Here is a 13,181-nt window from a genome sequence, read left to right on the forward strand (position 1 = left end):
GGTCACAGGAAGCCCAAGATAAATGCTGAGAGGAAACAGATTCTTTCTGAAGTAGCCGCTTCATAATCATTTTCCCACACATTTGTTCAGCTTCCGAAGGAGGACTGAGTATCTGATTTGCTTTGCAAATGAAACGGCTTAAGAATTGTGACATTCAGATGATGTTGTGACAAGTGTGTTTAGAAGGCTCCTCCCGCTCACTTTAAGTTGTGGCTTCAGGGCCGTGTTTATTGTTCCCCTGCGCACAGGCTAACTATGGTCCCTTCAGCTGACGCTTGGGTTTTTTGGTTTTGATTTTGTTTGTATTTGGTATCAAAAAAGATTTCTGGCCCTGGCTGGTGTGGCTCATTGGATTGAACGTGGCCTGCAAACCAAAGGGTCGCCAGTTCAATTCCCAGTCAGGGCACATGCCTGGGTTGCCAGCCAGGTCCCCAGTAGGGGGTGGCAAGGGGCAACCACACAGTGATGCTTCTCTCCCTCTCTTTCTCCCTCCCTTCCTTCTCTCTAAAAATAAATAAGTAAAATCTTAAAAAAAAAAAAAAAAGATTTCTGGAAGACCTTTGTAAGAAGGTGGGGTGGACGATGTGCCACTTGATGAAAGTGAGTCGCGGCCCCACAGCCCCCCGGGGGAGGGGAGGCAGAGAGCGAGGGCGGCGCCCGGCACTGTCGCACACACATGCGCGCGCACGCACGCTGGACTTGTGCAGAAGCCCACAGCCGGGCAGAGGACGAGCACAGGCCCTGAGGCGGCTGGAGGAGGCAACGAGCACACTGAAGTCCTTTTGAAACTCACCAACAGAACAAAACTTCTGGGCACCCATTGTGAACGTAAGGTCTCCTAAGCAGTGTCTGATAATCGAGAAACGTTTGTCAAAAGGAGCCATGATTAACAATAATCCGAGCCAGGTTTTAAGCTCACGAACACCTTTGAAGGAGCACAATACCGTTACCACTCAGAAATGTCTTCTTGTACGTTTTAGTGAGATATACTCTGCAAACATAGTTCTTTAGGTTTCTTTTCTCAAACACCTAATGAAAAGGATAATAAAACTTGGATAAACATATTTTTTTAATTCACATCCAAGGATACACACTTTTTTATTGGTTTCAGAGAAAGGAAGGGGAGGACGGGGAGAGAGAGAAACGTCGACTGGTTGCCTCCCATACACAGGCCACCCGGGGATGAAGCCACAGGCCCTGACTGGGCATCGAACCTGCGACCTTTTGGTGCATGGGACAGCGCTCCGTCCAACTAAGCCACCCAGCCAGGGCAAGAAGCACGTTTTAAAACACCCCTCCCTGGTTTCTGCCAAAAGACCCGTCCCGGTATGAGTCTCTAGGTGTGAAATGAAACCGGCCTCTCCCAACCACATGAAACCGCGGCGCCGAGCACAGAAAGTCTGACTATTAACAGTGGGATGGACGTAAACACAAAAATCGTTTGGTAAAGAAGCAGATCCCTACCACAGGCATTAGGTAAACATTTTTATTTCTTATTTAACCATGCTACACATATATACACTGTCAATATATACAACTTGAACAAATACAACTTATACATAAAATATAATAGAAGTGTGGCTTCTGAAATTAATGCAACAAACTCATTGTACAATTTGTCATTTTGGCCAGTGTACAGTATTGTGGTAATGCTACTGAAGGTAACGGTCTAGACTAATCAGACTACTGTGTAAGTTCAAAGGCACTAGGAGGACCTATGTTTTCTTCTAGTATTTCAAATCAAGAAAATAAATGTATACACCACGAAACCGGGCAACACCAGCGAACCGGAATGTACAACCCACCCAATTCCTTAATTCACAGCCCTGGAGGAAGGACAGGGACCTTCCCTAAGAGTTAAGAGGAAAGACATTTTTTAAAGACTAAAGAGAAACAAAGAAACAACCCAAAACTATAAACATAACTTTCAAAAAGTGTTACAGATGAAGAGGCATCCTCCCCTAATTCCCAAGTGACCTTAACCTTCTTGCCACAAAGAAAGGTCCCCTTTCCTTGGAAAAGCAGACAACACGCCTCTTCAGCGGGTTCGTCTGCGGGGCAAACCCACAGATGCAGACACTCCCCCTTGATTAATCTTACACTTTGCGAGGATCGGAACAAAACTGGGGACTACTACTGTCTTTTACTATCCTGACTATCGGTATATATAATTACAAAGTATATTAAAGAACATACCACAAACAACATTCACCAAGGCTCCTTTTAATAAATAAATTTTACTTCTTTAAATTACAGAGAAAATTTCCATTCAAAAACCTATTTCTATGTGACACTCATTTTAAATCTATTTCATAGAATGAGCAAGTTTGCTCATCTGTATCATTACATGAAATTAACACTGAGGTTGTAAAATACGTGACCCGCGCACAAGACACAGTAGGTGTGAAGGAAGCACAGAGCTGGCCTGGCCGGCGCCCCTGCGGTTACCGGGGCCCACCTCCCAGACCTCGGTGTTTCACAAGACAGAAGTTCACTGTCCGCCTGGCATAATCAGTTTTATCAATTCTAATGTAAGTGCTTCAAAGAAAAAACTGCCTGAGCAGCCTGTTCTTAAAATCGCTCCAGGCTCTGACTTCTCCCAGGTTTCCTTTACTCACCGCAGGGGAGTGAGATAGATACACCCAGCACACTGGCTTACGTTCTCTGTAGCGTTTCAGAGCTTATGTAGAAGCTGTGCCTTTCTTATTCACGGGAGGCTCACGGGCCAGAAACCAGGGCTTTCTCCAGCGCCGTTACTGACCGAGCCTGAGGCGCGCGCATGGGCCGCACAGGCCAGTCAGGAACACCTGCCTCGCGCATCGCCGAGGAGACGCTGCCAGGGACGCAGCTGCACGGGACGTTCAGGACACACCGCCGAGACACACGTGAAATCCGGGAACTCGGGTTCACCGCCGCCTCCCAGGCACCAACCTTCGCTCACCCCCACTCTCTACCCGGCTTTGTCAGACGAACCAGGCTTTCCTCTGCCCCCTAGAACAAGGTGAACCTCATGCTCATTTATGTGAAAGTTCACAAAAGGTACATTGGTGTAGGTAGAGCAACACGTGAAAAAAAAAAGCAGCCAACAAGGAAATCACAATACTAACTAATACAGCTTATTTCACTATAAAGTAAAAACGATTTTCATTTTTAGAGGAAGATGATCAAAGAAAAATCTATTTTAAAGGCAAAGAATTAAAAGAATTACTTTTCTTGCTTTGGTTGCATTTTCTGGAAAATGGAGATTTTCTCAATTTTGGGCGATACATAGTGATTTTCACCAAAATTTAGAACTCAGAGGAAAGCATCCATAATCACACTTCACGATGAATTTTTTTAAATACACACTTATGGGCAAAGATTAGCAACCAGCATGTAGCATCTGAATTTTCTGCAACTGTGACTCCTTTATAATTAGGTACAAACTCCATGTTTCAAGAGAACATGAAATCAACACAAAAAAAGTATATTTGACTTAAACTCAAAGTGGTAGAAAAGGTCGAGAGATCTAGTTGAAACATCTTCAGCTTTTGCTTTTTAAACATGTACATGTCTAAAGACTGTCTGTCAAATGACACATTTTCCACAGATCATCTAGTACTCAAGCGCAATAAATGACAGTACAGGGATTAGAACCCAGGTCAGCGGGCCGGTGGGTGTGCGGGCGACTCACGGCCGGGGCACAAAGCCCCTCCGCTCACCTGGCACAGCGCAGCCAGAGCCGCCGCCGTTGGCGTGCAGAACACGGCACAACCATGTACATGGACACCCGGCAGCTGGCGAACTAGGCGCAGACTCGCGAGCGCACCCCGCCTGCAGCTTTCTGTGGCAGGGGCTGCTCCCCAGCCCCCGGCACCGTACAGACTGAGGGTGACACAGCCATCTGAGCGATGACCAGTGGTACAATTTTAATACATTAACTTATATACAGACAAAAAGTTATTAGGCAAATTACTAGTTCCAGTCTTACTCCATGATTTACAGCTTTCGCTCTGTGAAATTACACAAGTCTTCAGTGTTTTAATTAAATATCTCATCCAGGCATCAGGATATCACTAGTTTTTATTGAGAATTTAAGTCCGTAACATTTACTGAAGTAGAGAGTCAATTACAGTTTCAGGCTTTGCAGAACGCTTTCTGTTTGGAGAAGAGAAAAAGAAAACATGAAGACTTTCCTGAAAGGCTGAAATGCAAACACTTTACATTGTGTAGCAGATAAAACAAGGGGGCCCAGGGCCTAGACACAGACCAAGGGCGGGCAGGTCCGGCCGTGTTAAGAGGCCGGGTTAAGAGGAGGCAGAGGTAGTCGGAGCAGTTCTTTCTAACTGGTGACTGTGGGGTCAGAGCTCTGGGGACCAGGCTTACGGCAGAAAAGATGAGGAAGCTGAAGGCAATAGTTGGGTGCTTGGGAGTCTAACCAAACGAATCAATTAGCATCGCACTCGAGGAATTACTATAAGAATTAAGGAATTAAGGTAGTAGATGGCTTAGAAAGAACAAAATACATTACAAATTCTATTACTCGAGACAGCTAAAGAAGTTGGAAGACCTTAAGTCTTTAGTAAAATTTTATTTACTCAAATCATAACTACATAAGCACTTTGATATTGAAATATATCAGCCAGAATATCATCTTAACTAAATTTCCTTTAAATGTATCTAATTAGCATATCTCACGGCCTTGACTTCGCGAGACTCAGGCAGTCCTTACCGTCTCCCTGTCCTGGGCCTTGCTTTCCCCTTGGAAGGCCGTGGCCTCTCCAGCCTCATCAAGGACTGCCGCAGGCTCTCCTCCGTGTAGGCCAGGTACACGTGGGACAGGTCCACCTCGAAGGGCTGCGTACAGGAAACAGACCCCAATGCGCTTAGAGGAAGAATTTAGACCACACTCGGGGAAAGATTTAAAAGACTGAATAAGCCCTGGCTGTATAGCTCAGTGGATTGAGCGCGGGCCTGCAAACCAAAGGGTTGCTGGTTCGCTTCCCAGCCAGGGCACGTCACGTGCCTGGGTTGTGGGCCAAGTCCCTAGGTGGAGGCATGCAAGAGGCAACCACACATTGATGTTTCTCTCCCTCTTTCTTCTTCCCTTTCCCTCTCTCTAGAAAGAAATAAAATTTTAAAAAAATACTGAATAAACTCTAGAAACAAGCCACAGAACACAAGACCAAACAAATGTCTAAAGTTATCTTCTTTAATGCCATTTACCTCACACGTTTCAGCAAGGGCTCGTGAGTGAGCCCTGACACAGTATAAATTCCTTGGGTGTAAAGCAAAACTGTTGCTGTTTCCCTCAGTGCTGGTACTTCCTCTGCTGGACCTAAGACTAGGACTAGCTTTGAAAAGGACATTCTGGCTTCCAGCCAAGATGGAGGCACAGTAGATACGCTGTGCCTCCTCCCACAACCAAAAGGACAACAACAAATTTAAAAACAAAACAACCAGAACTGCCAGAAAATCGAACTGTATGGAAGTCCAACAACCAAAGAGTTAAGGAAGAAACATCCTCCCTGGTAGGAGGGGCGGAGATGGGCAGCCTGGGTGTGGGGGAACCTCAGTAAGGCAGTGGCTGGCTGAGCAGGTGGTCCCGCATTCGCACGCAGATAAACTAGGAGGAACAACTGAGGAGCCAGACAGACCCACAAGCCAGGGTTCCAGCAGGGAAATAAAGCCTCAAACCTCTGACTGAAAACACTTGTGGGGATTGAGGCAGCAGCAGGAGAAACTCCCAGCCTCACAGGAGAGTTTGTTGGAGAGACCCACAGGGTCCTAGAACATACACAAGCCCACCCACTTGGGAATCAGCACTAGAAGAATCCAGTATGCTTGTGGGTAGCAGGGGAAGTGACTGAAATCCAGCAGAGAGCTGAGCAAGCAACACTGTTCCTTCTCAGACCCCTCCCCCACAGGCAGCGCAACAATGCAGTGACGTGGGTTGCCCAGCCCTGGTGAACAGCTAAGGCTCCACCCCTTACTACATAACACTACGTGTGCACAGACAAAAAATGGCCCAAATGAAAAACAGATCAAAGCTCCTGAAAAAATACAACTAAGTGATGAAGAGATAGCCAATCTATCAGAGGCACAGTTCAAAACACTCGTAATCAGGATGCTCACAGAATAGGTTGAGTGTGGTCACAAAATAGAGGAAAAAGTGAAGGCTATGAAAAGTGAAATAAAGGGAAATGTACAGGGAACCAACAGTGACGGAAAGAAAACCATGACTCAAATCAACAGTTTGAACCAGAAGTTAAAAATAAACATTCAACCAAGACGGAACGAAGAAACAAGAATTCAAAAAAAAAATGAGGAGAGACTTAGGAACCTCCCGGACACTTTCAATGTTCCAACATCAGAATCATAGGGGTACCAGAAGGAGCAGAGGAAGAGCAAGAAATTTAAAATTTATTTGAAAACAATGAAGGAGAACTTCCCCAATCTGACAAAGGAAATGGACTTCCAGGAAGTCCAGGAAGCTCAGAGAGTCCCAAAGAAGTTGGACCCAAGAAGAAACACACCAAGGCACATCATCATTACATTAGCCAAGATTAAAATGAAGGAGAGAATCCTAGGAGCAGCAAGAGGTAAGGGGACAGTCACCTACAAAGGAGTTCCCATCAGACTGTCAGCAGATTTCTCAAAAGAGACCTTACAGGCAAGAAGGGGCTGGAAAGAACTATTCCAAGTCCTGAAAGGCAAGGACCTACATCCAAGATTGCTCTATCCAGCAAAGCTTTCATTTAGAATCAAGGGGCAGAGAAAGTCAAGTTAAAGGAGCTCATCATCACCAAGCCCTTATTATATGAAATGTTAAAGGGACTTATCTAAGAAAAAGGAGAAGATCAAAAATATGAACAGTAAAATGACAGGAAACACAACTATCAACAACTGAGCCTAAACAAAAACAAAAACAAACAACTAGAACAGGAACAGAATCACAGAAATGGAGATCACATGGAGGGTTATCAGTAAGGAAGGGGAGAGGAGGAATAAGGAAAAAGGTACAGGGAATACGAAGCATAAATGGTAGGTACAAAATAGATGGGGGGTGTTAAGAATAGTGTGGGAAATGTAGACGCTAAAGAACTTATGCCACATGGACATGGACATGTAGGGGGAATGTGGGTGGGAGGGGTGTGCAGGGCAGAAGGGAATAAAGGGGGAAAATGGGACAACTGTAATAGTATAATCAATAAAATATATTAAAATACAAAAAAGAAAAGGATATTCTAGTCGCCAACCATAATCTCCACGACCCAGAAAGGTGGTGGGAAGATGAGTCCAGAAGACTCCTCGGCATCTTGCGGCAGAAACCAGCCACCCTGACTCCCCCGCCCTGGAGCCTCTGTTCCCGGATAAGCAGCCTGCTCTTAGCACAGCTGAGTGGCAGATACCATGCTGCTAACACGATTTAATGACCCACATTCCTATAAAGAAACGCTGTAATTTTTTTAAAAAGGCACTCTTACATCTTTCTCCTTCTTATCAGGAATTGGAGTCTGCTTCCTCATGTTATTTCCTGTGTAGGCAACACATTTCTCAAAAAAAGAGAAAAAGAGGCAGAGACGAATCATTTTAAATAGCAATTGACACTGTGAATTAGCAAATTACTGTAAGGTACCCTGATGTTAATGAATATGCTGGGACGGAAAGGGGCCGGGGGCTACGCAGTCCTGCGTGGCCCTGCCCGGGCGTGTGCAGCAAACAGTCCGTGAGCTCTAACACGGTTCATCAGGAAAACACCTTCTCCACCCGCCGGGTCTCCGCTGAGTCACCGTCTGGACCACCTGCCTCCCCACCGGCGCCAGCAAAACCCCTGGTCCACGGGGCGTAGCACCACCCAACTCGTCTGCGTGAAAGGGTGGAGGTGATACTCACCAGCTGCCATTCTCCTATGTCTTCATTCCAGTGGACGTAGTTTTCAATCATTTCCTTTGAAAAGAGTCCAAGATAGTCTACTTTTAATATTTAATAACATATTTAATAACACTTAAAAAATGAAAAAACATTCAAGAAACTAAAATTTTTATGATCAAGGGGGAAATCTGTCTCAAAACATTATATACTGCATGACACACTTTTTTCATAAATTTCAAAATATGTGCTTTTAAGAAATACATAAAACTAAAAAGCAAGAAAACGAGGAGCACTGGGTTCTGGAGAAAGGCTGCCTGGAGCCGGGGGAGACACAGGACCGGGCGCGGGCCGCTGCCACGGTGCCGGCCCCCACTCAGGGTGATGAGCTCACCGCCCGGTAACCAACCAGCTGGAGGCGGCCCCGAGGGCCGGCTGGGGGCGTGCCGAGAACCAGAGATCAGTTCTGTACACCCGGTGTCCGAAGGGAAAAACACTAAGGCTTATTTGTAGACAAGTTTCTCCCAGCTACAGAGAGATGCAATGTAAATTTTTAAAAAAATCATCATGTTAAACACACTAAAATGTACCAGAAAGACGAACATTTTGAGTAAAAAAAAAATACAGGCTGAGATCCCCACGTTCCATGGTGCTGCACTAGTGCCGAGAAGTAGCAGCCCTCTGGAGATGGCCAGTGCCGGTGAACGGTACCCTCAAAGCAGTGAAGACCATCAGTTCCGTGTCACACACGTGTCCCCCCACACACAGGGGGCGTCCACAAGCAGGAGGGGAAGCGGGCGCAGGAGCGCCACTCGTTCTGCTCACAGGGTGAGGGACGCTGAGCGGTCAGCAGCGCCTGTGCCTTGGTTCTGACGGCAGTTACAGTAAGTCCTCACCTAGTGTCACTGACAGGTTCTCGGAAACTGCGACTTTAAGCGAAATGATGATAATGAAACCAATTGTATCATAGGCTAATTGATATAAACAAGAGTTAAGTTCCTATATTTCTGGTCAAAAAAACACCACCAAACCTCTAAATAAAGGCCCCAAACCACTAATATTAAGCATTGGAATAAATGTAAGATACACATACATTTATGAAAGACTAATATATTTATTTTCAAACCTACTTATCAAGTTGAGGGAAAGATACTCATGGGCGGCCAGAGCTCGCCCAGGCAGCTGGGGGCACGAGGTGGCCCCCGCCCTGGGCAGGGCACGCTCCGTCACGGCGCACGTCACACACACGCTCACTCGCTTGGCCCGGGACGGCGCAGACATGCCAGTCACCTCACAGGCACACCTCCGGGATGTGCAGGGACCCTGAGGACCCCGAGAAAACCCGTGCAGACCCGGGGAGCACACGCCCACTGCACGTGCACAGTGGCTCCAGCTGGGAATCCATTTTCCTTCCGTCTCCAACGACATAACGAAATGACGACGACGACGGACACAGTGTTGTTTGCGGACCTGCTGGGCATGAATCCAGATTTCTCTAAAGGCTAAGAAATTCCTATTTAGATGCTCAGACACTCAAACAGAGAGTCATGTATTAAGAAAAGTCAACAGCTGAAGTGAATGCTACAGCATTACTTTAAGGAAATTTTACTGTTGACGACTGCAATGGAAATACTCACCGCCAATTAAACAACAAATTACACTTCCTTATTCCTTAACCACAGCCAAGGGACCGACCTATATCTAGGTCAGGGAGCTTCCCTCTCACCTGATAATCCTGAGGTATAAAGTTATCAATAATGAGCATCTGAAGTCGAAGCTCCCGGCTAAGCTGTCGAATGTTCTCCAGTAAACCTTCAATTTCTCTCTGATGTTCTTGTTGGAGATCGGCCATCTATGAGAAAGTCAGTGCAGACATTAAAGATAAACGAGATTTAAAATACAAAGCGGTCCAGTCTAACACGGGGCCCGGGGCTAAGAAACCCTGGAGGAGCCGACCCAGTTCTTTCGCAGAAACAATGGGTGAGCACCACTAACGCTGCCTCACTTAATGCACATTAGCTGTGAAGGTTGGAAATTTAGTTTAATAGCTAGAATTAAAAATTGCTATTTTTAATAGCAATTAGAGAAGTAGAGAAGAAATTTTTATCCCTTTAAAATTCTAAGTATACATTATGATTCCTTTGGGATACTTACAGAAATTCTTTTTTGAAAATTTCAGAACTACATTAGTAAGTAGTTTCTAGGAGACCAACCTCTGACTTCGCAGCCATCAGCATAGTCCAAACTTTCTTTAGTTTCTTGGTCTTTCCCTGTGCTTCCTCTTGCAGACTGGTGTATTTTTCTTCGATATCCAAGCGTTCTTGCTATTACAAAAATTGATATATGACAAAATTTTTTAAATGAGAAATTTATTTAACAAATGATATAAATGTTTAGGACTTCTGGCCAAGATGGAGGTGTAGGTAGACACACTGTGCCTCCTCGAACCACCAAAATAAGGACAACAATTTAGAAACAAAATAACAACCAAAACTGAGAGAAAATTGAACTGTATGGAAGTCGGAAAACCAAAGAGTTAAAATAGACACATTCATCCAGACTGGTAGGTGGGGCGGGGTCAGGTGGCCGAATGGAGAAGGGTCGTGGCACAGGAAGCGATGACACCAGGAGCACAAGGCACCCTGGGCACCCATGCGACGGCTGGCAGACCCCAGGTGTGGGGTGGCAACAGGCAGACCCAACGAGGCAGCGACTGAGACAACGGGGGCACTGTGCACAAGGAGGCTGGCCGACCGGGCAGCGGTCCCACATTCCCATGCAGATAACTGGGGAGCGAGATGGATGGCACAACCCAGGGTCCTGGCGCTGAAAATAAAGCCTCAAAACACCGATTAAAAACATTTGTGGGGGTTGAGGCGAAGGGAGAGACCCCCAGCCTCACAGGAGAGTTTGTTGGAGAGACCCACAGAATCCTAGAATGCACACAAGCCCACCCACATGGGAATAAGCATCAGTAAGACCCAATTTGCTTGGGGGAAGGGTTGGAACGGACTGAGACGCAACAGAGAGCGGAGCAAAGCGCCATTTTTTCCCCTCTCTGACCCCGCCCCCACATACAGTGTCACAACCCAGCGACTGGGTCACTCCACCCCGGTGAACACCTAAGGCTCCGCCCCTCATATGTAACAGGTGCAAACAGACCAAAACATATGGCTCCAGCAGAAGAACAGATCAAAGCCCCAGAGCCAATAGTTCTAAGTGACCAAGAGATGGCCAACCTATCGGGTGCACAGTTCAAAACACTGGTGATCAGGATCCTCACAGAACTGGTCGATTTTAGTCACAAATTAGAGGAACATATGGAAGCTAAACTAATTGAAATGAAGGGAAATGCACAGGAAACCGATAGTAATGGAATGGAAACTGGGACTGAAATCAATGGAGTGGACCAGAAGGAAGAAAGAAACATTCGACCACAACAGAATGAAAAAACAAGAATTGAAAAAAATGAGAAGAGGCTTAGGAACCTCCAGGACATCTTTAAACGTTCCAACATCCAAATTATAGGGGTACCAGAAGGGGAAGAGGAACAGCAACAAGTGGAAAACTTATTTGAACAAATAATAAAGGAGAACTTCCCCAATTTGGCAAAGGCAATAGACTTCCAGGAAGTCCAGGAAGCTCAGAGAGTCCCAAAGAAGTTGGACCCGAGAAGAAACACACCAAGGCACATCATCATTACATTAGCCAAGATTAAAATGAAGGAGAGAATCCTAGAAGCAGCAAGAGATAAGGGGACAGTCACCTACAAAGGGGTTCCCATCAGACTGTCAGCGGATTTCTCAAAAGAGACCTTACAGGCAAGAAGGGGCTGGAAAGAGGTATTCCAAGTCATGAAAACCAAAGACCTACAACCAAGATTGCTCTATCCAGCGAAGCTTTCATTTAAAATGGAAGGGCAGATAAAGTGCTTCTCAGATAAGGTCAAGTTGAAAAAGTTCATCATCACCAAGCCCTTATTATATGAAATGTTAAAGACACTTATCTGAGAAAAAGAAGATAAAAAACACTTATAGTAAAATGACAGAGAACTCACAATTACTAACAATCACACCTAAAATAAAAACAAACTAGGGAAACAACTAGAATAGGAACAGAACCACAGCAATGGAGATCACATGGAGGGTTAGCAACAGGGGAGTGGGAGGAGGCGGGGGAAGGTACAGGGAATAAGTAGCATAGATGGCAGGCAGAAAATAGACAGGGGAGAGGGCAAGAATAATGTGGGAAATGTAAACACTACAGAACTTATGACACATGGACATGAACTAAAGGAGGGAATGTGGGTGGGAGGGGTGTGCAGGGTGGAGGGGAATGAAGGGGGGGAAATGGGACAACTGTAATAGCATAATCGATAAAACATTTTTTTTAAAAAGCAACCCATAGATCTGCTTTAAAATAATATTAAAACTATAGATAGTTAGCTTTTAGCCAGAAAAGTTAAACACCTTAGGCGAAGTATCAAACAAAACACACAAGTCGCATTACCTCTTTTTCCTCCAGTTCCCTGCGCAGCTGCTCTGCCCTCTTCCTCCTTTCTTCCAGCTCCATGTTAGATTCTTCAAGAAGTTTTTCTTGTTCCTCAGCTTTTGCCAGCAAATCAACACCACCAACAATTACCTTCTTCTCCAGCGCAGATAACTTCTCTAGCAAAGACTGATGCTCTTGTCTGTGGATTGAAATGAAAATACTCTATAATCATTGATCATCTACTACTCTACCAATATCACTTAACAAAATCTGATAAGAACTTGGATGCAAAATTTCAAAACAGGAATAGAAATAGGTAACACCTCTGTCGAATAATATGACTGGGTTCATTAATTTATGATTTGATCTACGACTAATTCCAATTCACTGATGTTTTTTTCTCATATAGAGAGGAACGAACCAAAACAGATGTAATATTTAGAAATACAACAAATAAAATGAAACCTTCTATGCACAAGCAGCTTCTCTGGAGGCAAAGAACAAGACTCGATCACGATTCGACTTTCTCATCCACACGCCCTGTGGAAACTCCCGGAAACCCACGCCGCACCCCCACTCCAACCCGGTGATACGCACTGGGCCTTGAGAAGGTCCTTCTCCCGCCTCTCTAGTTCAGCTCTAGCCTTGTTTCTTTCTTCCTCTTCCATGTCCAGCTTCGTCTCAAGTGCCTTCCTTTCTTCGTCGATCTTTGCTTGCATTTCAACCATCTTATCTGGGGAAACTTTCTTTTTACCTATTTGAGTCATTTAATGACAACAGTCACTTCAGAGTCAGTGCTCCAGACTCGCAGTCTCCCCATTTCCATAAAAGACACAAGC

At 45.3% G+C, this 13,181-nt stretch overlaps 1 protein-coding gene across 2 annotated transcripts in view; it reads right to left on the reverse strand.

Moving 5' to 3' along the window:
* Positions 1-4,044: 4,044 nt before the first annotated feature.
* KIF3A (kinesin family member 3A) overlaps positions 4,045-13,181 on the reverse strand; it is a 44,452-nt gene continuing 35,315 nt past the window's right edge. For both annotated transcript variants that reach the window (XM_037129917.2, XM_053672769.1), the window contains 8 exons: positions 12,940-13,096; positions 12,361-12,541; positions 10,065-10,175; positions 9,578-9,703; positions 7,876-7,929; positions 7,467-7,535; positions 4,712-4,836; positions 4,045-4,137 (listed from right to left, as the gene is read on the reverse strand). In XM_037129917.2, coding sequence (XP_036985812.2) covers positions 4,089-4,137; positions 4,712-4,836; positions 7,467-7,535; positions 7,876-7,929; positions 9,578-9,703; positions 10,065-10,175; positions 12,361-12,541; positions 12,940-13,096 — 872 coding nt within the window. In that variant the 3' untranslated portion in view covers positions 4,045-4,088. The remainder of the gene's footprint in view (positions 4,138-4,711; positions 4,837-7,466; positions 7,536-7,875; positions 7,930-9,577; positions 9,704-10,064; positions 10,176-12,360; positions 12,542-12,939; positions 13,097-13,181) is intronic.

This window comes from Artibeus jamaicensis, unplaced genomic scaffold, assembly GCF_021234435.1.
Source record: "Artibeus jamaicensis isolate MK-2021 breed Jamaican fruit bat unplaced genomic scaffold, CSHL_Jam_final contig_786, whole genome shotgun sequence".
Taxonomy (NCBI): domain Eukaryota; kingdom Metazoa; phylum Chordata; class Mammalia; order Chiroptera; family Phyllostomidae; genus Artibeus; species Artibeus jamaicensis.